Source organism: Mustela erminea, chromosome 14 (genome assembly GCF_009829155.1).
Source record: "Mustela erminea isolate mMusErm1 chromosome 14, mMusErm1.Pri, whole genome shotgun sequence".
NCBI classification, from domain to species: domain Eukaryota; kingdom Metazoa; phylum Chordata; class Mammalia; order Carnivora; family Mustelidae; genus Mustela; species Mustela erminea.
The window spans coordinates 61,727,120-61,748,816 of NC_045627.1; the positions used below are offsets into that span (position 1 = coordinate 61,727,120).

General features: G+C 55.2%; 1 protein-coding gene across 1 annotated transcript in view; it reads right to left on the minus strand.

Annotated features, from left to right (window-relative positions):
• Positions 1-651: 651 nt before the first annotated feature.
• The window catches only part of RRP12 (ribosomal RNA processing 12 homolog), a 29,549-nt gene continuing 8,503 nt past the window's right edge, over positions 652-21,697 (minus strand). Inside the window, exons 9-34 of the mRNA XM_032312670.1 lie at positions 21,228-21,326; positions 20,505-20,596; positions 18,131-18,242; positions 17,805-17,902; positions 16,476-16,590; positions 14,887-15,029; positions 14,553-14,674; positions 13,617-13,681; positions 13,360-13,522; positions 12,766-12,920; positions 12,461-12,528; positions 11,875-11,968; positions 11,160-11,318; positions 10,944-11,024; positions 10,616-10,721; positions 10,298-10,405; positions 9,608-9,765; positions 8,138-8,229; positions 7,772-7,933; positions 7,478-7,650; positions 7,122-7,259; positions 4,908-4,957; positions 3,449-3,521; positions 1,879-1,946; positions 1,532-1,614; positions 652-1,184 (exon numbers count right to left, since the gene is read on the minus strand). Coding sequence (XP_032168561.1) covers positions 1,082-1,184; positions 1,532-1,614; positions 1,879-1,946; positions 3,449-3,521; positions 4,908-4,957; positions 7,122-7,259; positions 7,478-7,650; positions 7,772-7,933; positions 8,138-8,229; positions 9,608-9,765; positions 10,298-10,405; positions 10,616-10,721; positions 10,944-11,024; positions 11,160-11,318; positions 11,875-11,968; positions 12,461-12,528; positions 12,766-12,920; positions 13,360-13,522; positions 13,617-13,681; positions 14,553-14,674; positions 14,887-15,029; positions 16,476-16,590; positions 17,805-17,902; positions 18,131-18,242; positions 20,505-20,596; positions 21,228-21,326 — 2,880 coding nt within the window. The 3' untranslated portion in view covers positions 652-1,081. The remainder of the gene's footprint in view (positions 1,185-1,531; positions 1,615-1,878; positions 1,947-3,448; positions 3,522-4,907; positions 4,958-7,121; positions 7,260-7,477; positions 7,651-7,771; positions 7,934-8,137; positions 8,230-9,607; positions 9,766-10,297; positions 10,406-10,615; positions 10,722-10,943; positions 11,025-11,159; positions 11,319-11,874; positions 11,969-12,460; positions 12,529-12,765; positions 12,921-13,359; positions 13,523-13,616; positions 13,682-14,552; positions 14,675-14,886; positions 15,030-16,475; positions 16,591-17,804; positions 17,903-18,130; positions 18,243-20,504; positions 20,597-21,227; positions 21,327-21,697) is intronic.

The following is a 21,697-nucleotide window of genomic DNA, read 5'->3' on the forward strand; positions in this document are numbered from 1 at the left end:
ATTTGAGAGGAGTAAAGCTATGGATCAAATGCTAGGGGAACATTCCTCCTGTTGGGAAAAGCCCCAGGGTTCCTTGCTTCTTGATGCCTGTTAGGAAAATACACACAGGGGTCCCCTGGCTGATGAAGTGACCTCAGGGGCAATGGGAGGTCAGCACTACTATTCCCTTGACTCCAGACCAACAAACTGCTGCTCTTTTCCCAACTTGTCTACCTGCCTGGGAAACCAGGACATGATGATCAGGGAGGCAGGAGATCCTGCTGTGCTCGGCACTTGCAGGGGCTCGGTAAACACTTCAGTGAATCAGGGAACAAAGCTGCCGGGAGAAAGCTGTGTGCGGGGCGGCCTGGGGCAGCCAGTGCCATGGCTCTAAGCAACTCTTGGCTGCTCCACAGACCAGCTCCAGAGCACTCCTGTACCTCCCGCACCTCCAAATGTCACCTTCTGACTGGAGCTGTACAGTGAAGCTGGGGAGACCTCCTGACACAGGTGGGTGTCCCTGGGCAAGTCCTAAGGCCTGACCCAGGGCTACCTGCAGTGCCTGAAACCGGATGCAGGGACCGGCCAAGAAGCGGTCAAACTACTGTTGCCAATTGCTGCACACGGTTCTTGGCCCCGGAGGCGCAGGTGATAAAGCACAGTGCTTCCAAGGATAATGCATGGTGGTGCTCGTTTATTCTACACCTGGTCACAGCAAATCTTGCACACCCAGATCACAGCCAGGCTAAGCGCCACATGGCTATAAGCGGCTGGAATAAACGGAAGCTCTGCTCTGGTGCACGGCCACCTGCACAGGAAGCACAGCGGCCTCACCAGCCTCCTTGGAGGCAATGAGGCCACATTCCCATCCCTAGGCCTTAGGGATGGGAATGTCGCTCTGAAGAGCGCTCTGAAGGGCGACTCCAGTTTGGAGCTCCCAAAATCCTGGGTGCCTCTCTGGAAGTCAAGCCCTGTCCAATAAGTCATTCTGAGTCCAGGCTGTGCCAGAACCTCGAGCATCTGGAGCTGATGTCAAAGCAGCTCGGGAGCTGCAGAGGGACCTTAGGCGGGGTCACAGAGCAGCTCTGGGGGCCCCGGGGCTTCAGGGCCGACGATCCTTCCTCCGGAGTTTGTGTCCCACCTGGGATCCCCGCTGGGCAGCTCTCACCAGGCCTTTGAACTGTCCCTGCAGCTTCACCTTCTTCCTGCAAGGAAAGGACCAGAAAGGTCACATCTCCCTGAAGACAGGCGGTCCCCCTCACTGTAATGCTGAAAGGTGGCCCCCCCAGCATTAGGAGGAACAGGGGGAAAGTGTGCTGCCTGGCAGTGGACCGCACGTGATCTGCACAGACCGGGCGTTCCCCTGCCTGAAAGAGCAGTTCAAGTCAGCAGCACACGTGTGTGCATGTTAAAAAGTCCAAATTAAAAAATTGGGAAACACCTAGCCATTAAGCTGAAGAGTTTACTGAGAATGAGGCCCTCCGCTTTGGAGCTCGGAGCTTCCAGCCTCGCAGCCACCATCCCAGCCAACCCTGCACCACCCAGCACGTACCTGCGGTTGAGCTTGGTTCTGTTGAGGGGGATGTAGGCGTAGGGGTCGAGTCGACCTTTCTTCTTCACGTCACCCTTTGCTTTCTGCTCAGCCATAGACACAGAATCAGCCAGGAGCATAAGGTTGCCCTTCCTCCCTGCTCCTGACTTAACAGGGCCCGTGTCCTCCCCTTCACTCTGTGCCTTGGTGGCACCAAGGGCACTCACATCCCTGCAGTGGCGCCCAACAAGGGCATGGACTTGAGATGCTAACAGATCCTCAGTGCGCCCGTCGCCGTGGCCTGAGTCTGGCCCACACCTCTGCCCTCGCCCTTTCCCAGGGGTTCTGTCTCTACCCATGGCTCTTACCTTGGCTTTGTACTCGGCCCCAGGCATAGCCTTCTTGGCCACAGGGCGGTGGATGCCAGAGCCTCCAGCTAAAAGGAGAACACAGAGGCAAATCAGGCAAAGCCAGGGCAGCATCCTCCCATGAGAAGGGAATGGGTACCTTCTCTCTGCAGAGCTGCCAGGGAGCAGACAAATCAAGGCTCGCAGCCGGCTCTGTCCCCTACCCAGCAAGGACAAAGACCTTCCTCGAGAAGGGACTGTCCAGTGGCTTGACAGTTTAGACCAGTGGGCTCGTCAGTGGCCTTGAAGCTGCAGAGACCGACCAGAGACGTCTGAGAACACACACCTTCTCTGCTAACATAAGCCACCCCACAGTCTCCAAAGCCAAATCCGCTCTGTCTGCTCTAGAGAAAGAACATAGGCTCTGAAGTCAGACCCAAACCCAGCTCCCTGTTGAACAACGACCGGCTGAAACCTCAGCAAGTCTCTGAGTTTCTGGAGCTTTGAAGCTCATCTGTAGAACAAGGCACTTCGGGCTTCAGCTCGTTCGGGCTGCACACCGACACTGACAGAGAAAGGCAGCTCTCGTCCCATTGTACAGACTTGCGAACTGCAGGTACAGACACCCAGGTGCTTCCAAGGTCACCTGGCATTTCCAGTCTGGATCTGAACAAACTCATGAGTGGAATTCTACAACGATGACTCAGGAGGACTCTCTGAGATACTCCGGATGAAGCCCGCTTTTTCTTTCACAGGTGAGAAACTGGAAGCTCAGAGAGGCGGCAGGACTGGGCCAAGTCAGCCTCACAGCAGAGCACCAGCTGTCCCGCCCCTGGGGCCTGTGCCACACTGGCCGGTTCCACATCACAGCACCTCAGAGCAGAGGTGACAAACTGGGCACTGGCCTGGGAGGCCACGGAGGGAGAAGCCAGGAGGCTCTCTAGCTGGGTCAGAATGCCGGAAGACTCTGAGGACAAATCTGCTCCTGCCGCTGGGGACTTGCCACAGAAGCCCCTGTCCCTCCAGATGCACCGCAGGGGCTCTGCTGGGGGCACTCAAGGCCAGGGGCTGCCCACAGGGGAGGGGGCCGGAGATGAGTAACAGAGACCTCCCCTGGCCGTGGGCAGCCATGCGGGTATCTCTAGCAGCTGCTCCGGGGAAACGAACAGCTCAGGGGACCAGAGACAAACAAGTAGGGGAACACCCTGGGCTGACCCTCCCAGCTGCCACCTTCCATCCTTCCAGGCTAAGGTGGTCTCCCCAAACCCAGCCCAACTCAGGGCTGGACAAGAGATGCAGACACCCCCCAGAAAAAGGGGTGTGCTGCAAGCCTCACAGAAGGCCTAGGTGGGTGGGACAGAGATGGGGCTCAGGGGCTCCCAGAAGAGCTGGGGGTTCCACACATAGACCTCCTGACCCCCAGGCCCTGACACTCTCAGGCCCTACCCCAGTCCTGGGTGACATATTGGCCAATCTTTGTCAGTGCTGACTGCAAAGTGGCCATGCAAACTCGTGGCTCTGCCTGCAACTCCCTGTGTAATGCGGGGGACAAGGAACACAGTATCCCAAGAGGGAAGTGTGGAGGCCTCACCTTGGTAACGAGGTGGCATCTCTAGCTCCTCATCATCAGCCTCGTTCTGATGCTTGAGCTTCTGGTGTTTCTTCTATAAAGTGGTGAGCAACATTCATTAACAAGGATATATGATCATCTCATTAATGTTCCCAGTAAGAGCAAGCAACCTGTGTTAGCAGAAAAGGTTCCCTGCCAAGCACTCCACCCTCCACTTACAGACGAGCACTCTGAGGCTCAGAGAGGGTAAGGAACTATGATCACACAGCTAAAGAGCACAGAAGCAAGGTTCCAGCCCAGGCCCTGACTGCTTCACACAGAACTCCTGTCCCAGGGCTCCAAGTGCCCATCTGGGTATCCTAACCTAAGTTTACGCTCCTGTTCAGAGGGGACTCCTGCATCAGGGGTCTCTCAAACCCTCAGCTACATTCTGACCCTGTAACTCTGATCTTTTATGTCTGGTTTTCACCCAGGTCTCCAAACAGAATTCTGCATGGGTGCAAAGCTGTAACAAGGCAGTTCGTTGGGCCCTGGTGGGAAGACGGACATCTGGCCAGGGACAGGGCAGTGATGAATGATATTAACAAAAGCAGTTATTTGGGGAGAAGATCACCAAATGCTATACTCATGTGCTTGACACGTCCAATCTCATCAAGCCAGCCCGATAATTCTTCAAGACCCACAAGTGACAAACTGAGTGAAAAGTCAGGCTGCAGTCGGAGCGGGGCCCCAGGACCTGCCTTTACTACTAACACTGTATCCCCTGCCTCTCCCCTGTCCCAAGGGGGATACCCAGGAAGGCTGAATGGGCTGGCCACAGTCTGAGAGGACAAAGAGGTAAGACACTGCTCCAGAGTGCCCCCGGAAGTGCTGTCTGCTGGGCGTGGGAAGGACAGTGAGGGGCTGGGCTCACATCACCCTCGCTAGTTCGGGTGGGGCAGGTGAGAGGCTGCACTCCATCCTGCGAGTTACCAACGGGGTTAAATTCTGGGGCTCAGGAGATGGGAAGGCCAGGGTTCGAATCCCTGCTCTGCACCTAACAACCCCTGTAACCTACTTACTTTCTGCAAGCCCCCTCTGCAAACGGGGATGATAAGGGTCCCCGTCACCTGTGAGAATTAGCTGAGGTGACGCATGGGGCCCTATGCACTCCCCAGTGGTGGCTGCCCCTGCCCCACGCAGGAACCTGCCCCTTGGAACATAAAGGCCAGATGTTGCTTGTGCCCTCAGGGGAGAGAAAAAGGGCTCTGCCTGTCTCCTTCAGCTGGTCACCCACTACAGTGCGCCCTGTAATACACACCATACCCTCTGGACTGTCCCCTACACACCACCGCAAGGCTCTGCCGTGGATTCAGGAAACAGGGCAGGTGGGTGTGTGTGCAGTGTGTGGGGGAGGGGAGTTACGGAAAGACAGGCAGAGGACCTGTCAGCCCAAGGCTTCGCCTTGAGGGCACAGCCGCCCACCAGAGAAAGTACTCACACTCCTGACACCCATGTCTTCCATCACGTCAGCCATCTCTTCGTCCTCCCCTGGAACCAAAAGGAAGAAAGGCCTGTGAGCATGCAGAGAGCACCCGTTTGCCCAAAACCACACACATCTCGTCCTGCCTTCTCCTGTCACAACTGGCTGACGGAGCTGGCAACTCCAGCCCAAGAAAACCTGCATCCTTCTGGGCAAGACAAGACCCCTGAACACCGACTACCCCTTTATCTTTCCCATCCTAGGCCCCAGGGACGACGGCCCCTCAGGGAAGTGGTGATCCCACTTCTGAGATAAACACAGCTTGTTCTGAGACCCTAAGGAAACCCTGGGTTTCCTGGGGAGTCAGACACGCCCCAGATCCACAGACATCCCGCTCTGCCTGGAGGATAGCCTCATTCTCCTACTTGAGAAACCTTTCTTTCTTTTTCTTTTTTTTGCTCTCTATGAGCTGAGCGCTGTGAGAGAATGAGCCAAAGAAGTATGAACCAAGAAAATACACAGGCAACCAAAGTAAAAATAGATAAAATAGACTATCACAAAATTTTAGAACTTCGGTGTCTCAGGGGACACAACAGACTGAAAAAGCACTCTACAGAGTGAAGGGGAGGATGTATTTTCAAATCACACAGGTGACAAAGGATTAACGTGCACACTGTGTGAAGGCCTCCCACAACTCAACAACACAAAACGAATATCTCAATTAAAACGAGCCAAGGGTTTGCGCAAAGGGAATTCCGGCACACGCTGCAGCCCGATGAGCCTTGCAGACACCAGGCTGGGAGAAAGACGCGGGTCATGGACAGACAGTGCATCGTTCCACTTACATGAGGCACCTAGACTCCAACTCAAATTCAAATGACTACAGCAGATTCTGGAATGGGGACTGTCAGGGGCTGGGGTGGGGGCCAGGAGCAGGGGCTGTTTAACGGGCACAGAGTGCCAGTTTTGTAGCTGAAAGGGGTCGTGGAGATTGGTTGTCAGACAACGTGACTGTACTACACACCAGTCTACATGCTCAAAAATGGTTCATCGGGTAAGTTTCAGATTACCTGTACTTTCTCCTATGAAATTCTGACCAGCGGGGGACACACAGTTAAGCAAAGTCAGTCAACAAGCAAATAACACCACAAGACAACCCGGGACGACATGCCCCATGCTGGGCGGTGCCCAGGCTTGCCAGGAGCGCTGGGGGATGAGGCTGAAGACTGACGACCATGGTCGGGCCGCAGAAAAGCACTCGGATTGGATCTTCAAGAGCGGGAAGGCAGGAGGAGAAGGGAAGGGTGTTCTTAGCACCAAGGACATCTGGGCAAGAAGGGAGCAAGGAGACTGGAACCTGAGAGTGGTGAGAGGCGGCAGCGGCAGGACCGGATCAGGAACCAGTGTGGTCACCCTTCCGCCAAACGCAGACATGGCTGTTCTGGCTACCCACTTTATCTATAACCATCTAAAGTAGGTACTGGTATGATGCTCATTTTGGGATAAGGATATTAAAGCACAGAGAAGTTACTGATTGTCCCCGGTCACACAGCAGGTAAGCCGGGTGTAGGGGCTGCCATGAGAACGCTGGTTTGGAGGCTGCAGTGAATCAAGCACCCAGGGATCAGGACAGTGGGAACAAAAAAAAAAAAGGCAGATAAATGTCTGAAGACAGGCTTTCTGATCCAAAGGATGACACGGGGGAGGGGGAGCAGGAAAGACTCCACAGGACAGAGACTTCTCACTGGGGCCGCTTCCAGACAGCAGGAGACTGTGCAGTAGGGAAGGAGGCAGGCTCCAAGCCTGGATCCTCTACCTCTAAATGAGCTTCCGGATCTCAGCCAAATTCACATTTAAAAAAAAAGGAGAAAAGGAAAAAAATGGGAGAAGAGGGGAAGGAAAGCAGCAGAACAAATAGAGGCCAAAACAGTGCGTCACGCATGCTTAAGAGGATGTACAGTGTTTTGAAAGTTCTGCCTGGATGATGTATGTATTGTATAAATGGCTAGCTTGCAACAGAAAGATTTCTTAATGTGGTCAAAATAGTTTGAGAAACTCAAAGTTTGAGGAAGTTGCCTTAGCTCCAAGCTCCTTATCTCTGCTGTTACCTACACTCCCCCAGCAAGTGGGTGCTGAACGAGTGAGTGAATGAACAGGCAGGGAATGAATGAACAAGAGAGTGCAGCCCTGCCCAGGCCAGCACTGTGTCCCTGGAATGGACGACAGTCCCACCTTTCGTGCCTTCCTCCTCCTCCGTCCTGGCCGTGGCAGCATCGTCCTCGTCCTCCTCCCGGATGATGAGGCGGCCATCGGCGCTCACCTTGAAGCCGTGGTCCTTCTTTTTGGCCCGGCCAGGCCCAGGCTGTGTGGCTGGCGTGGCAGAGTTGGACAGTGAAGAGGTGGCAGGTCAGTCCTAAGCTACCCACAGCCCGCTCCAAACCAACGACACAGGTGCCTGCAGCACACGGTGTGTGCCTGTGGTGGCGAGGGGTGCCCACCGGCCTCTGGGGATGTCACCCCTGGCCCCTGAATAGGGCACCAAGGCAAGCCTCTTTTCTGGACTCATGTGCCAGTCACTTCTTGCTTACCGAGGACTCGCTGGGCCACCTTAGGGTCCAGGAAGTTGAGGGGCTCATCCCCACCACCCTCCTTCAGCCACGCCCGGCTCCTCTGTCGGGCCAGCCTCCGGCGCTCCTTGGCCTGGCTCCTTTCCTCTTCTTCCTCCTCCTCCTCCTCCGAGTCGGCCAGAATCTCCTCGATGCTAAGGACAGAGAAGTGGCAAGTCAGGGTGTTCCCAAGAGAGGCTGGGGGAGCTGAGCATGGGCTGGGCAGGCTGTGGGCTAAGGAAGACCTGGTCCGCAGGACCCCATTATGGGTCTTACCTGTCGCCTTTACCCTGGGCAGACTCCTCTTCCTCCTCCTGCTCCTCTTCCTCAGCAGCCTGGCTCAGAGCACGGTGCCTCTTGGCGCGGGCCTCTGCCTTCCGAATGTTCACCAGGACCTTGTGGTACTCCTCGGGCAGCAGCCCCTTCACCAGTTCAAACCTGCGGGGCAATGAGAGGCTGGCAAGGCGCACGGGCCACAGAGCGCTCTTTGGAAGTAGAAGGGCTCCGCCAGAGCCCTGCTGGCCACAGGGGCGGGACTCAGACCCAAGCCCTCCCGCCCAGTCCGCTCTCTGCAGGCTCCCTGCGGGGACTGGAAGCCCCTCATCTCCTCCCTGGCCCTCCCTGTGGGTCCCGCACACAGACCCAAACTTGCGGATGAACTTGATGAACAGGTTCCGAAGCTTCATGCGGAAGTGCCGCCGCATGTCATCTGAAAGCTTCCCAATGGCCTCCATCTGCCGGGCAGAGCAGCGAGGGTCAGGGGCACCCTCCACTCTGTCTGCCCTCTCACTGCGGTGCAGACTAGGCACACAGCAAAGGGGTGAGGGTCGCAGCAACCCCATTCCTGGCCCACCCCTTGATCCAACTGCATTTCCGCAACCTGGCGGCCGTCCACCTTCACCCTAAGCTTCCTCTGTGACAATCCAGGACTACCCTTCCAAGATTATAGCTTCTGAGTCTTCCGAATAGTCTGGCATCTCTCCTTTATTACCTCACTGAATCCTTAGAACCCCATGAGGCAGATCGATCATGACCCCAGTTTACAGATGAGGAAATGGAGGCACAGAGAGTTAAGTGGCTGCTCCACGGCCAGGGACAGCAGTCAGCCCAGGCATCTCTGATGCCATGGCCCATACTGGGCCCCAACACTGCCAGGCTTCTCCAGATCCCACACAACCCTTCTACCATTCTGCATTCATCTCGTAGGGACAATTCACACACCTTCGTCGGGCTTGGCTGGAACCCACGAATGGGTGGCAGATCTCTGCAGTGTCCCCAAACAGAGCTGGGGACACAGAGCCCCAATGACCCTTTGAAAGGCTTTTATAAACTGTCGGCACCCCATGACAGATCACTGCTCTTGCCCTTCTCATCTCTGGTCCCCAGTAAGGCAGCAGGCTCAGGAGAGAAGGGCAGGCTACCGTGACCCCCACCTCCCCTTTCTTTCCTTTACCCAAGGCCAGATACGAAGAAGAGAGGCAAGAGAGACCTGGAGGTGCGACTCCACCCAGCTGGAAGGGAAACACTGAGGCGGTAGACATAGGGGCCAGAGAGACCCAGCCGGTGGCACACCCTGGGCCCAGCTGAGGGGCTGGAACCCAATCCCGGGGGGCTCTGCGGGCCCTTCTGCAGTCAGCCAGACTGTCCAGAGGAGCTTCCTTGAACCCAGAAGGTCAGAATGCAGACATAAAAAAGAGAAAGCAAGATAATGGGCCCCGTGGTGGGAGACCCATGAGGGTCAGTTCTGAGCTTTGCATTCTGGTCCCAGGGCCACTCTCATTAGCAATGTGACCTGGGGAAATCTCTGGCCTCAGTCTCTCCATCTGTAAGACAAAGGGTGGCCATGCCTCCTGACTTGCACCTGCAGAGCCCTTGTTTCTGTGAAGGGGAGGGGGTGGGCCATAGGAGGCAGCCCGGTACCATGCACCTCCTTCACTCCCACCCGGTATGCGTTACCCTACTGGTCCTTTCCAGGGCTCCTGCATGACCTGTTCCATGAGATGGTTCATAGCCAAACACATGTCTGGAACTTGCTGGCCTCAAGGCTTGCTGGGTCCGTGCCAGCAGGCCAGAGGCCAGGCTGCCACCCACCGAGGGGAAGGGGGCGCTTACCACCAGCGGCACATGTTTGGCCAGGCACGCCACATCCATGACCGCTACTGCCACCTTGATGAAGCCCAGTGCTGACTTGACCACATCACGGGTGCGGGAAGCCAAGAGCAAGCACACGTTCTCCAGCAGCTGCTCGATTGTGCTGGTCCCCATGAGACCTGGCGGGGCGGCGGGGGTGGGGGTTCCAGAGGGCCACCGTCAGAGATGCCCAGGAACCCATCCAGACCCAAGATCCCTGTCAGTCCCATGAGTTGGAACTAACATTTGGGGGACTTCTGTGTACCCGGCACAGTCCTAGTCACTCCGCATAGAGTACAGCCAATCTGTGATCAAGTCGTGTTTTTCTCTCCCATGTTAGAGGTTAGAAATTGAGGTCCTATGAAATCCATAAACTTGCTCAAGGTCTCCCATGGTTGGTAAGAGGCAGAACTGGGACTAACACCTGGGCAGGGGCCTGACCGCCTTTGATCCCCTCTGACAGTGGGACACAGGGCAACTGCAGGTACACGGGAAAGATGACACAGGCAGCAGCAGGGACAAGAGGCAGCTAGGCTTGGTTTTGGTTCCTTCTCCTCCCTCGAAGAAGAAGGAAGGTGATAGCTACCTTATTCTGATAATGACCTTGCCCTGACCTTCTGGGCATTTTCCTATCCTGAGGGCTCCCCAGGCTTTCAAGGAAGGAGCATTCACCTTTAAACTCAAACAGGAGGTGGGTCAGGGCCAGGATGCTGCAGCTGACCATGGTCACAGCGCCCACGAGGCCAGGGTAGATCAGGACGAGGTAGCGCTGCAGGGCTTCTGGGAGGGCAAGACAAGGGCAGTCACACAAAGGCAGAGCCACTCCACATGCTGCACCTTGGGCCCCCCAGGGAATGGGACTCCACCCAGAGAGGAACAGCCTGCCCGTTCCAGAGCCAGGCGGCTCTTCCCACCTTTTGTCTTTAGCTAGCGGTTTGGAGGGGTACCTCCCCGAGACTTGCGAGCGGAGCACGTACCCCAGCCCCTCACCTTCTTGGTTTGGGCCAAACCGAAGGAAAGCACGGCCCATCTCCAGCAGCAGGGCAAAAGCGTTCTTCCGAGCCCCTACTGACACCTCCTTGGTGCACAAGATCACCTGCCCAGACAATTCCTTAAACATAAGCTCCGGAGCTGCTCGTGAAGGGACCAGGTGGTGGCCTGAGGCAGAAGGGGGCAGCAAGGGTGCCGACGCTCCCAAGCAGAGAACTGAGGCACCCCTCACCTCCGTATTGCTCTCCCCCAATCCTGACAGGTGGTCAGAAGCCACACTCCAAGGAGCCCCTCAGAACACACATATACCCCCACCCGCACCCCTCACCTCCGGGACGAGGGCAGTGATGAACTCCTCGTGTTCAGCGGACAGCTTCTTCACGATATGTATGAGGCACTTCAAACGGGGCTGCAGGGAAGGGCGAGGAGAGTTAGGACCTCTCAATGCCACCTATGCCCCTCAAGTCCCCTGTCTCTAGGATGCTTCTCCCCCAGTGTCGCCCCTCCTCCCATGGGCAGAGCATGGGTGCCTCGGAAGCCTCACCCTCTTGGCAGGTGAGGAGGTGCCCCGCAGCGAGTCCAGCAGGGTCGCCTTCAGGTCGTCCAGGTGGCTCTGCACGAAGCTGGCCCCAGGGCCCTGGGAACTGGCGCACACCTCCTCCAGCACCCGGTAGGCCTTCTTCTGTACTCCATGGGCCTTGCTCTGGGCAGGGACATGGTGGTCAGGGATAGGTGAGGGAGGGGACTCTGGGGTCCCCCATCCATCCATCCACCCCCACCTGCACTGTTCAAGGACAGTCACAGTACAGCCACCATTAACTGTGACCAGCAATGGGGGGATTCGGGACCGCGGCCTGCCTCTGGAGGGCTGGCAGAGCAGGGGAGGCTAACTCTATGGCAGGCAGGGGGGGATGCTGCAGGGGGAGAAGGCCCGCCAGCCTCCACTCCACTCACAAGTCTCACCGTGATGCTCATCCAGCAGCGGGACCCTGCAGTGCCTCGCCTGCACTGAGGCCTGTGCGCCCGCTCCCCTTTCTGGCTGGAGCACTCCCCTCTCCCCTTCTTTGCCTAACTCTTTGGCATCACAAAGGAGCTCTGTTACTCCTGCTAAAACAACTCTCCAGAAGTTAGGTGGCCCTGCCCTGGCCTTCTGTGCCCGCCCAAATGGTCGTCCAGATAAGAAGACAGGTCCCAACTTTCCAAGGAGGCCCCTCTTCCCCCAGGGGTGGTCCTGTGGGAGTCCAGCCCACATGGCTCACCTCCAGGTAGGGCCGGATGGTGGAGTACAGCTTGCCAATGGCAGCTTCATCCGCATGGGGAGCCAAGGCCACAACCAGATCCAACACAGACAATCTGCTCAGGGCAGAAGACCAAGGACGGGCTTAGGGTGGGCTGGAGAAGGGCACAGACTATCAGTGCCTTTTATCTACTGGGTACAGAAGTGGGAGAAGTCAGGGTGAGGAGGACCAGGGGCCCCAGAGGAGCCTGGAAACAACAATCACGGCTCGCAGCCAGTTTAGCCATAAGAAACCAGCTGTGGTTCCAAGGTCTTCATGTGCATTTAAGCCTTCAGTCCTCACAACCACCCTGGTGCAGGTCTATTATCAAGCCCATCTTCACAGATAAGGACAAAGAGCACACAGAGCAGGTAAGTAACTTGTCCAAGGTCACAGAGCTTGTCATTAGTGGAGCTGGGATTTGAACCTGGGCCGTGTATCGCCAGGGTCCGCATCCTTCCCCAACAGGCTGTAATGCTTCTCTGAGAAGGAGAAGCCAATCAGGCTTCATCATTGAGCTGGGACATTCAGTATCTCAAAACCTTCCCAAATAAGTGGAGCATTTTACCTGGTGAAGTCAGAGCTAGCAGAGTCCAGCACCTTCTCGCTGGCCTTTTCCAGGAAGCTGTTCACCAACTGGCAGCCGCAAGGGGATGAAAAAGAGGGGGTTGTTGAAGAGAGAAACACAGAGAACTGCACCCCTCTCCACACCTCACCCCACACAGCCTCGACCCAGGTGCCGCTGGTATCCAGTGCCCTGTCCCCCAGGTGGTAGAGCCCAGACGAACCCTGGTAGGTGGGCCCTTTCTCACACACCCAACCCAACAGTCACCCACCTGAATGTTCCTCCCTCCCCTCCACCAGCATGCTCACCTGAGGGTCTGTAATGGTCAGGTAAGTTTTGACCGTTTCCAGCACAGCCCGGCGGGGGGCTGGGGTGTCCCCGGCTGCAACAGGTTGCCCGTATAGGTTGAAGAGGATTGGCAGAAAGTTCTTGGCAAAACGGCTCACCTCCACACGGTCAGCCTCTGGCAGGAGGACCAGAGTTTGTGTAAGAGGGGCAGGAGTCAGCCCCGCCTCATAGGCTGATAGGGCTGCAGCCCAGAGGCAACCATTTGGAGGACTCATGACAGGACCTGGAGCCCACAGATTTGGGGCTTCTCTGGGACAAGAGGTGCCCCCATACTCTACACTCCTCCGTGGCTCTGTCCTATGGGTCACCCAAGAGCCGGACACATGATAAAGCCCTTACACCGACTGGATAACACCCAGCAGCTGTCAGCACAGTGGGAGTAAAGAGGAAAGGGGCAGCTTTCAGTTCCTACTAACTCCTTGGGTCTCCAGCAAAAGCCCCGGGTCCTTGCAAAGGCTCAGCTATGGCTCTGGCAGTGAGGCACAGCAGGCCAGGAGACCCGGGCCACTGCCACTGCCCCCCTCCCCACCCCCAGCCTTAGGGCCCATACATACCCGCCTCACAGCCCTTGGTGACGAGGGTGCGCAGGGCTTGGCACACAGTGACCCTCAGGTCTGGGCGCTCACTGATGGCCGTGCCCAGTGTCCGCGCCAGCCCTTTGAAGGAGGCGGCCACGTCCGTGGGCTTCGTGCAGAACCCAGGCAGGAGGGTCCAGATCTGGGGGGTTGGGGAGGGATGGTCAAGGACAGTGATGTCCCGCCACTCAGGCCCCCGCACCATCCAACTCATGTCCCCCCAGCTGATCCCTTACCTGCCATTGGAGCGTATCGTAGATCTTGGACTCCACTGTCCTGCCCGCCTGGGCCAGATCCGTTGCTGTGTGTGACACAAGGAGAGAGTGGGACCCTGGGCACCCTTCATGCCAGGAGCCTCATTTTTACCAAACCAAAAGCCCAGTAATGAGAACAGGAATGTGGGTGAAGACTGAAACATGATACTTGCTCATTCAAAAAAAATTTAAAAGATCTACATAAAACAGGCAGTGGGTATCTCCTCATCATCTTATCCTTCCAGGGATAGCGACGACCTCTACTGACTCCTTCACGTTTCTTTAAAAATATAAACAGGCCTGTACGATGCACATACTGTTCCGAAACCTGGTTTTACTTGATGGTAAGGTTTCTCAGTGGGAGGCTGTCTGCTGGGCACATCCGTGACGGCTGCACTTCCCGCTCACACGGCAGCTTTCACCCAGAGTCTGCTGAGGAGCAGACCCGGAGGAGCTGCATCAACTGCCCACAGTCACCCCGCTGCGGTGCGGCTCTGCTGAGATCTGAATCTGACCTGCTCAACTCACCGTCTCCTAAATATGCCTGTTCCCGTGTGAGGTCTTCCTCTCTTCACAAAGACCACACCGTGGCCCACGGTGGGACTTATCGTAACTAAGTTCACCAGAACCTCCCTGAGGAACGTGGAGGCTGTGTCAGATTTTTATGAGGAACGGCTCTGCATATATACAAACTGGTGTGTTCTTGTTTAATTACCTCAGTAGGACAGGAGGCCACTGTTGGCCTGCCACAGGGCAGGGACCTGTGAGGGGGAGCTGCCTGGCTGTGCCTCTAAGGGAGGAGGAGGGCCCTCAAGCACTGGCTGGCCACCTGCCTAGCAGAGGGACGCTGCCCAGTGTCCTAGGAGCCCTTCCTGACCCCTTCCAGCCAAGGCTCCAGGACTAAGGTGGGGCCCATACCTTTGTTCTTCAGGGTGGTAGCCAGGGGTAAGAAATAGGTGGTGAAGAAACCGAGCCGTGTTTCCCGGACGTGGTCCCGGATGACAGGCAGCAGCCAGCTCCGTGGGAAATCCAGAGTCTCCCTGGGAGGAGGCAGGGAAGGCCCAGTGAGGGCAGCAGACCCAGCAGCCACGGCCCACCAAGCCGAGGAGCTTGAACCCTGCTGTGGCCTTTCCCGCTGACCCCCACGTGACACACAGAGACCTCACCCCAAAAAAGTGAACATCCTACTGAAGGAGAACAAGCCGCCGACTGCCCCGGGGCTCGTAAGGAAGCCAGCCAGAACCACACTTACTCAGAGCCGTCAATTTCCAAAGGCACAGCCTCTAAAACCACCTCGGGTCCCATGCTGGCCACCGCTGCCCCCACGGCCTGATCCAGAGCCGCCGTGTGAGGGAAGTGCGGGGAGAGACGCAGGTCACACAGGGACTGGAGGCACTGGAGCAAAAAGACATGAGAGGATACACCAAGGCCTGCTCACAGAGCAGGAGCCCACGGCTGAGTCAGGGCCAAATTCTCAAAGAAGAGGATGAGAGGGGCACCTGGGTGGCTCAGTGGGTTAAAGCCTCTGCCTTCGGCTCAGGTCATGATCTCAGGGTCCTGGGATCGAGCCCCCCATCGGGCTCTCTGCTCAGCAGGGAGTCTGCTTCCCTTCCTCTCTCTCTCTGCCTGCCTCTCTGCCTACTTATGATCTCTGTCAAATAAATTAACAAAATCTTTGAAAAAAAAAAAAAAAAGAAGAGGATGAGAGCTCAGGAACACGGGCCCATGTTAAGCTCTAGGTCAGAGATCACAAACCAATAACCACATCTAAGCTGTTGAAGAGTCTCACCTCTCCCCAATGCCCCAAGAATTTAAAAGATTCTGTATTTATTAGTAACACGTAAAAATCAGAGTTCACATACAAACATACATTTCCAGTTTGTCTTGAAAAAATGGGAAACTCTGGCCAAGGGAAAAGACACACCCATGTGTGACAATTAGCAAATTACCAGATGCTGAGGAGTGGATGTCCCTCAAGACAAGGCTGTGACCTCTGGCCCACCACAGCCCCACAGAAGCCACCAGGGCCTTGCCTGTAGGCAGCCAAGTTCATCAATCTAACCTATTAGGGACCAGGCTTCTTGAGGAAGTCCTTGCTGTCCCAGAGTGGCTCCTTTCTTCCAACCAGCAATGGTGAGAGTCAGTGAAAGCCCCAAGAGGCCAGGAGCTGATAAGCGGTCTGGGGCCTGCCTCCCTAGCTGGGGAGGATCCCAGACCCCCCCCCCCTTTTTTAAGATTTTTTATTTATATATTTGACAGAGAGAGAGAGAGAGAGAGGAAACACAAGCAGGGGGAGTGGAAAAGGGAGAAGCAGGCTTCCTGCTGAGCAGGGAGCCTGATGCAGGGCTTGATCCCAGGACCCTGGGATCATGACCCAAGCCAAAGGCTGACGCTTAACAACCGAGCCACCCAGGCGCCCCAAGGGATCCCTGATTCTTATATAGTTTACTCTGGGCTGCAGTAATCTGTCTGGGACCTAAGGCTGCTTAAAACACCATAATCCCTTATTATAGAAAGTTCAGAGAATTAAAAACAGAAGATAGGAGTAGGGGTGAGGGAGAGTCACGATGGTTCCCTGTTCAAAGCCATCAACCTCAGCCAGGACTAGCGAGCAGTTACTGGCCAAGGGGCCAGGGGAGGTCCCATCCCTCTTTTTGTTTCTCACGTGTTGGCTCAGACACTTTCCTGGAGACACTGTGCTGGGCACCTGCTGTGAGTGCCATCAGGGATATAACAGGGGGTAAAGTGCACAAGTAGCAGACACATGACCACTCTAGGAGCCCACAGTCCGACAGCCCAATCACCACCTCCTGCCTTGGCCCTGGCAGCTCCCCAGCTCACCTTCTTCATCACAGGATGGGCCTGCCTCCCGCAGGCCTGGAAGAAGACACACAGCAGCTGTAACACAGAGCTCCACGCTGCGTGGAATTTGTATGTCAGGCCTTCCTCCACGGCCCTGCCAGGGGAACAGTCAGAGTCAAGTTCCTGCTCACCTGGGCCCCAATCAGGAAGTCAATAGCTGGCCCATGAGCTTCAGACCACCAGCTGGCCAGTAAGCATGGAGCCCCGGGAAAGGCCAAGGGGGAGAACTAGCAATTACAATGCAGCCCCTGTGCTGAGTTTCATCTGAAATCCTACTGCCTAAAGAAAACTCTGAGGTATGTGGTTTCTTCCACCTTCAGATTGGGAAACTGAGGCTCAGAGAGAGGAAATAACCTGCCAGGGTCACTCTGCTAGTGGCCACCCTGGGCCTCCAAAGCCCATGCTGTCCCTGTCTCATGCTCTCCTGGTCCGACCCAGGATGGGCTGCCACGGTAGAGCAGGTGGTCTGGGTCGAGGGGAGAGTGGCACGAGGCTGGCTCTGCCTCCCAGCCTCCTGCAGATCCGAGGCAAGAACGGCCAACAGGGATCAGAGTCGGGAAACAGGAGAGCTGGAGGTGCGGGTGGCTCTGAGTTTTCCTGAAACTCCATCACAGATGCATCCAGAGGCAACAGGCCCGTTTCCTCACAAGGAGCAAGACCCAAAGCACCACAGCCTGGAGGTGAGCACACAGACCCAGGGCAGACACCAGGGATCCTCACTCCTTCCCCAGGGCCCTTCCAATGTCTACAATGCTTGGAGGCCCCTCACCAGCTGCAGAAAGGACGAGATGGTCAGTGGCCACGCCTGGGAATGGCTCCTCTTGCAGGCGTGGAGGGCAGCACAGCACGTGAACAAGAGTGGGCTCTGCGGTCAGGCGGCCCCCTCCTAGTTGGGTGACCTCAGCCTGTCTGTCTGTAAAGTGGGGGTCAGTACATATCTCCTAGAACCACGAAAACCACTAGTGGCTTTTATTCGCTGAGTGCTTAACTGCGTGCCAGATACAGTTCTGAGAACTTTACACATACACACACATTGAACCCTCACACCTGTCAGTAACCTTCGAATGATGAGGACCCTGAGGTATTTAGACGTGGAGGACACGGGGGAACTTGCCCCAAATGACCAGCTCAGAATCCATACTCATGAGCACATGATGGCACCTGGAACGTAGCCAGTGCTCCATCAGCAGCAGCTGTTCTGGCACTGCGCACGTGCCCCCAGTAAGTGACAAGTGGAACACCTGTCACTACAAGGAACTTTCTAGAAGGTACACCTATTCCTTCCTAACACAGATGCTGTGTTCTCACCTGAACATCTTGAAGACATGCTGGGCAGGGCCAGAGGCTGAAGAGGTCACGGAGCCAATGCTGGCCATGTGGGGAGCGACACATTCCTTCAGGATCTCCTGCAAAAAGAAGCCCCAGCTGTCTGGGCCTAAAGCAGCCTCCCAGCACCACTAAGCCCTCCTAGCAAAAGTGATCGCTTTTGGACACTTCCAGGAAGCCGATCCCCACCCCAAGAACCTCCTCCCCAGATCCAGCTGGAGGTCTAGGGCGAGTTCCAGGAGAGACAGGGCAGCCAGTAGAACCCTCTGTACTCTCTGCTTACCCCGCTAAAGCAGGGGCTGGGGTACCTGAAGGCTCTGAGTGGCAGCTGTCACCACCTGTGAGTGTGGGGAGAGAAGACAAGTGGTCGCGGTTCCAAAAAAGCGAGGGAGGTGGCCCAGCCCCAGGTCCTGCTGCAGTCTGTGAAGACAAAAGGCTTCTGTGGGGTCTGGTCCTGGGCCTCAGGGACCCACATGGCCCAGGTCCAATGACAGTCACCGATTTGGAAGGTTGTACAGGGCCCTTCTAGTGGGCAATTTTAAAAAGTACTGTTATTGAAGTTAATAGCCACATGTGGTAAAAAAAATTCAAGTAGGTCTTCAAAATATAAAATAAAGAGTATACTTTCTTTATCACACTTTTCTCCCAGACTGACCTTCAGATGAACTTTCCAGAGGAAAATCAAGGTTAAGTTTCTCAAATACTCTTCCAGGATGTCTTACACATGTACAAACATAGGAAGTAACGTATGCTAACATTTACTTAACAATTTTCATTCTCCAAGCACTGTTATAACATACATTCATTCACTTAAACCTTTCAACAAGGTTTGCAACAAGATTAAGTCCTATGACTTAAAAATTCACTGTAAGTGGGGAACGTGAGGCACGAAAAGTCAAGTTACTTGCCCAAGGTCACGTCGCGAGTAGGAGGCAGGAGTCAGGATCATACCCTGAGAGTTTCGCTCCAGAGTATGTTGTGAGTCTTCTCAATACATTTTGGGATCTTTCCGGGTGAGCATGTACCTCTCTACTTCAGCAACTTTTTTTTTTTTTTTAAGATCTTGTTTATTTATTTTACAGAGATCACAAGTAGGCAGAGAGGCAGGCAGAGAGAGAGGAGGAAGCAGGCTCCACGCAGAGCAGAGAGCCCAATGTGGGGCTCGATCCCAGGACCCTTTAAGCTTTAACCCACTGAGCCACCCTGGCGCCCTACTTCAGTAACTTCTAATGGCTGCAGAGTATCTCACAGTATACTGACCAGTCCTCTCCTTGGATACATTTGTGTATGGTTGTGTTTGGCTTCTAGGTTTTTCTGCTGTTAGCTACAGCATTACAACAAACAGCTTGAGACGTATGTTGTGGCACAATTGTGGAAGGCTTGCAATCTCAGGACTAATTCTGAGAAGCAGAGGGGACACCTGGGTGGCTCTGTCAGTTGAGTGTCTGATCTCAGCTCAGGCCATGGTCTCAGGGTCCCAGGATGGAATCTCGAGTCCAGCTCTGCCCTCAGCAAGGAGTCTGCTTCTCCCTCTCCCTCTGGTCCTCCCCACTTCGCTCTCTCTCAAAGAAAAAAAGTCTTAAAAAAAAAAAATTCTGAGAAGTGGAGAATAAGGCTATTTTGCCATTTTTTGGCATCTCCAGATAAAAGCTGGATGGTGTGGATAGAGAATGTGGGCCCAGCAGATGTGGGCTGGAGACCTGTCTTCGCTCCTTTGCGGCGGCATGACCAGCTACCTCGCACTGCTTCTGTTTCTGGCTCAAGAAAAAGGCTAGCAGGGGCGCCTGAGTGGCTCAGTGGGTTAAAGCCTCTGCCTTCGGCTCAGGTCATGATCTCGGGGTCCTGGGATCGAGCCCCGTGTTGGGCTCTCTGCTCAGCGGGGAGCCTGCTTCCTTTCCTCTGTCTCTACCTGCCTCTCTGCCTACTTGTGATCTCTCTCTGTCAAATAAATAAATAAAATCTTAAAAAAAAAAAAAGAAAAGGCTAGCACGTTCCTCCTGGGTGGCTGTGATGAGTGAGGTGGACAATGAGGGAAAGCACTCAGCGGGGGGCCTGAGAGAGCAGGCCGATGGGAGCCCTTCAGCACAGGGGAGAGAAGACACAGCATGGTGGGGCCCCAGGGTCCTCAGAGATCCTCACTCCAGGCGAAACCCAAGTTGCCAACTGATACACTTATTCTTCTCAGCCTTATTCTGGAAAAGCAAAATTATCAGGTGGCTACTGTGAAGTGGCCAAGCTCACACATGCGTGTTCTGACAGACACAGAGCAGACACTGGGTGTGCAGAACTGCGAACCCCAGAGGAGGGGACTGTTAACCCAGGTGGGGGGAGGGGTGAAGCCACAGAAAATGCACAAGGTCGTCTGAGAAGGAAACCAACCGCAGAGGATTCAGTCAGGGGATGACAAGACTGAGGATGGAACTGAGGCCCCACCTCTGGGGCGGTGTGCTTAGCCCACCCTGCTACTCCTTAGAGCTCACTGGTAACTGCTCTGGCAGGACAGTACCAGCCCCACAGGCCACACCATCCTGCCCTGCACCTCAGAACCAGAGCTGGTCTACAGCACACTTGACAAGGAAACACTGCCCTCCCTCTCCAGCTTCCGGCTTCTGTCCCTCCCATCTGCACTGCAGAGCAGGTAGCCTGGCTGGAGGCCTTGGGACACCCCTCCACCAAACCTACCTGACCAGGTTGATGTGGGCTTTCTCCATGACCTTAAGCCAGGCCAGCAGGGGTTGTAAGTCATTCTCGCTGGGAACATAATCATATAAGGCCTAGAGGTGGGACAGGGAATAAGCAGGGCGCTGAGTGAGTGTGTCTGCTATGGCCTAATGACAATGACCCCTTCCCAGCATGTCCTAATGACAGGCCTGCACAGGTGGCCCCAGAGCTCCCAGGCCCCTTGGTTTTTCCAAGTCCTGTATTTCCCTATTCCATGAAACCCTCCCAGTTCTGCTCTTATGGGGTCAGTGTTTCTAGAATCAGCTGAGTAAAACCTGGGTCACACAACACTTTGGATCTCACAAAAGCCACAGAGACTCTCTCAGGAGAAATGTGCACGGGCATACATATGCACACTTTGCAAACAAGAAGGGGATGTTTATGCTCCCTTCCCCAAATCCATCCAGGGATCCCTAAATTTGAGAGCCTCTGCTCAAGATATGGGTTACGACATGAGACCATGCTGAAATTGTTTATTAAGTTAAGTAAGAGTCGAAGTCCCCATGTCCTGTAGACACTGATGTGGCTTTGGTGGCCAGTCTCCCAGCTGCCTGCTTCCTCTCTGCTTGACTACTGGCCTCCTCCGCTGAGCTTGAATCAGCCCACTCAAGCTCACTCTGTAGACAAGTAACAGGCCCCCCTCACCCCTCTACCACCACCACACCCCTCCATATCAGGCCTCACCGTGATGATCTGGGCGTTGAGCTCCGCTGACAGGGTGCCCAGGCTGGGCTTGGCAAGGAAGAGGCTGTGGAAGGCCTGCATGGCACAGGCTGTCACCAGCTGGAGAGGACAAATACATTTAGTGGGGGACTGCAAAGCCCATGGCTGCCCTGGGCTCCTCAACCTCCAACTCCAGCCAGTGGGCTGGGAGAGACCCACGCCACTGACCTCAAGCATGCCCCCCACACCGATACACTCAGAGGACTGACACTTTACGAAGGCTCGGCAGCTACTGAGAAATTTTTAAGAGATTTAAACAAAGATAATAGAGGAACATGACCAAATAGTTTCTAACAGAATGGGTTATAAAAGCAGGCTATATGTGGTGGGCAGGCTATGATTATGGCTATATATATATTTTTTTTTTTAAATATTTTACTTATTTATTTGAGAGAGAGACAGTGAGAGAGAGCATGAGCGAGGAGAAGGTC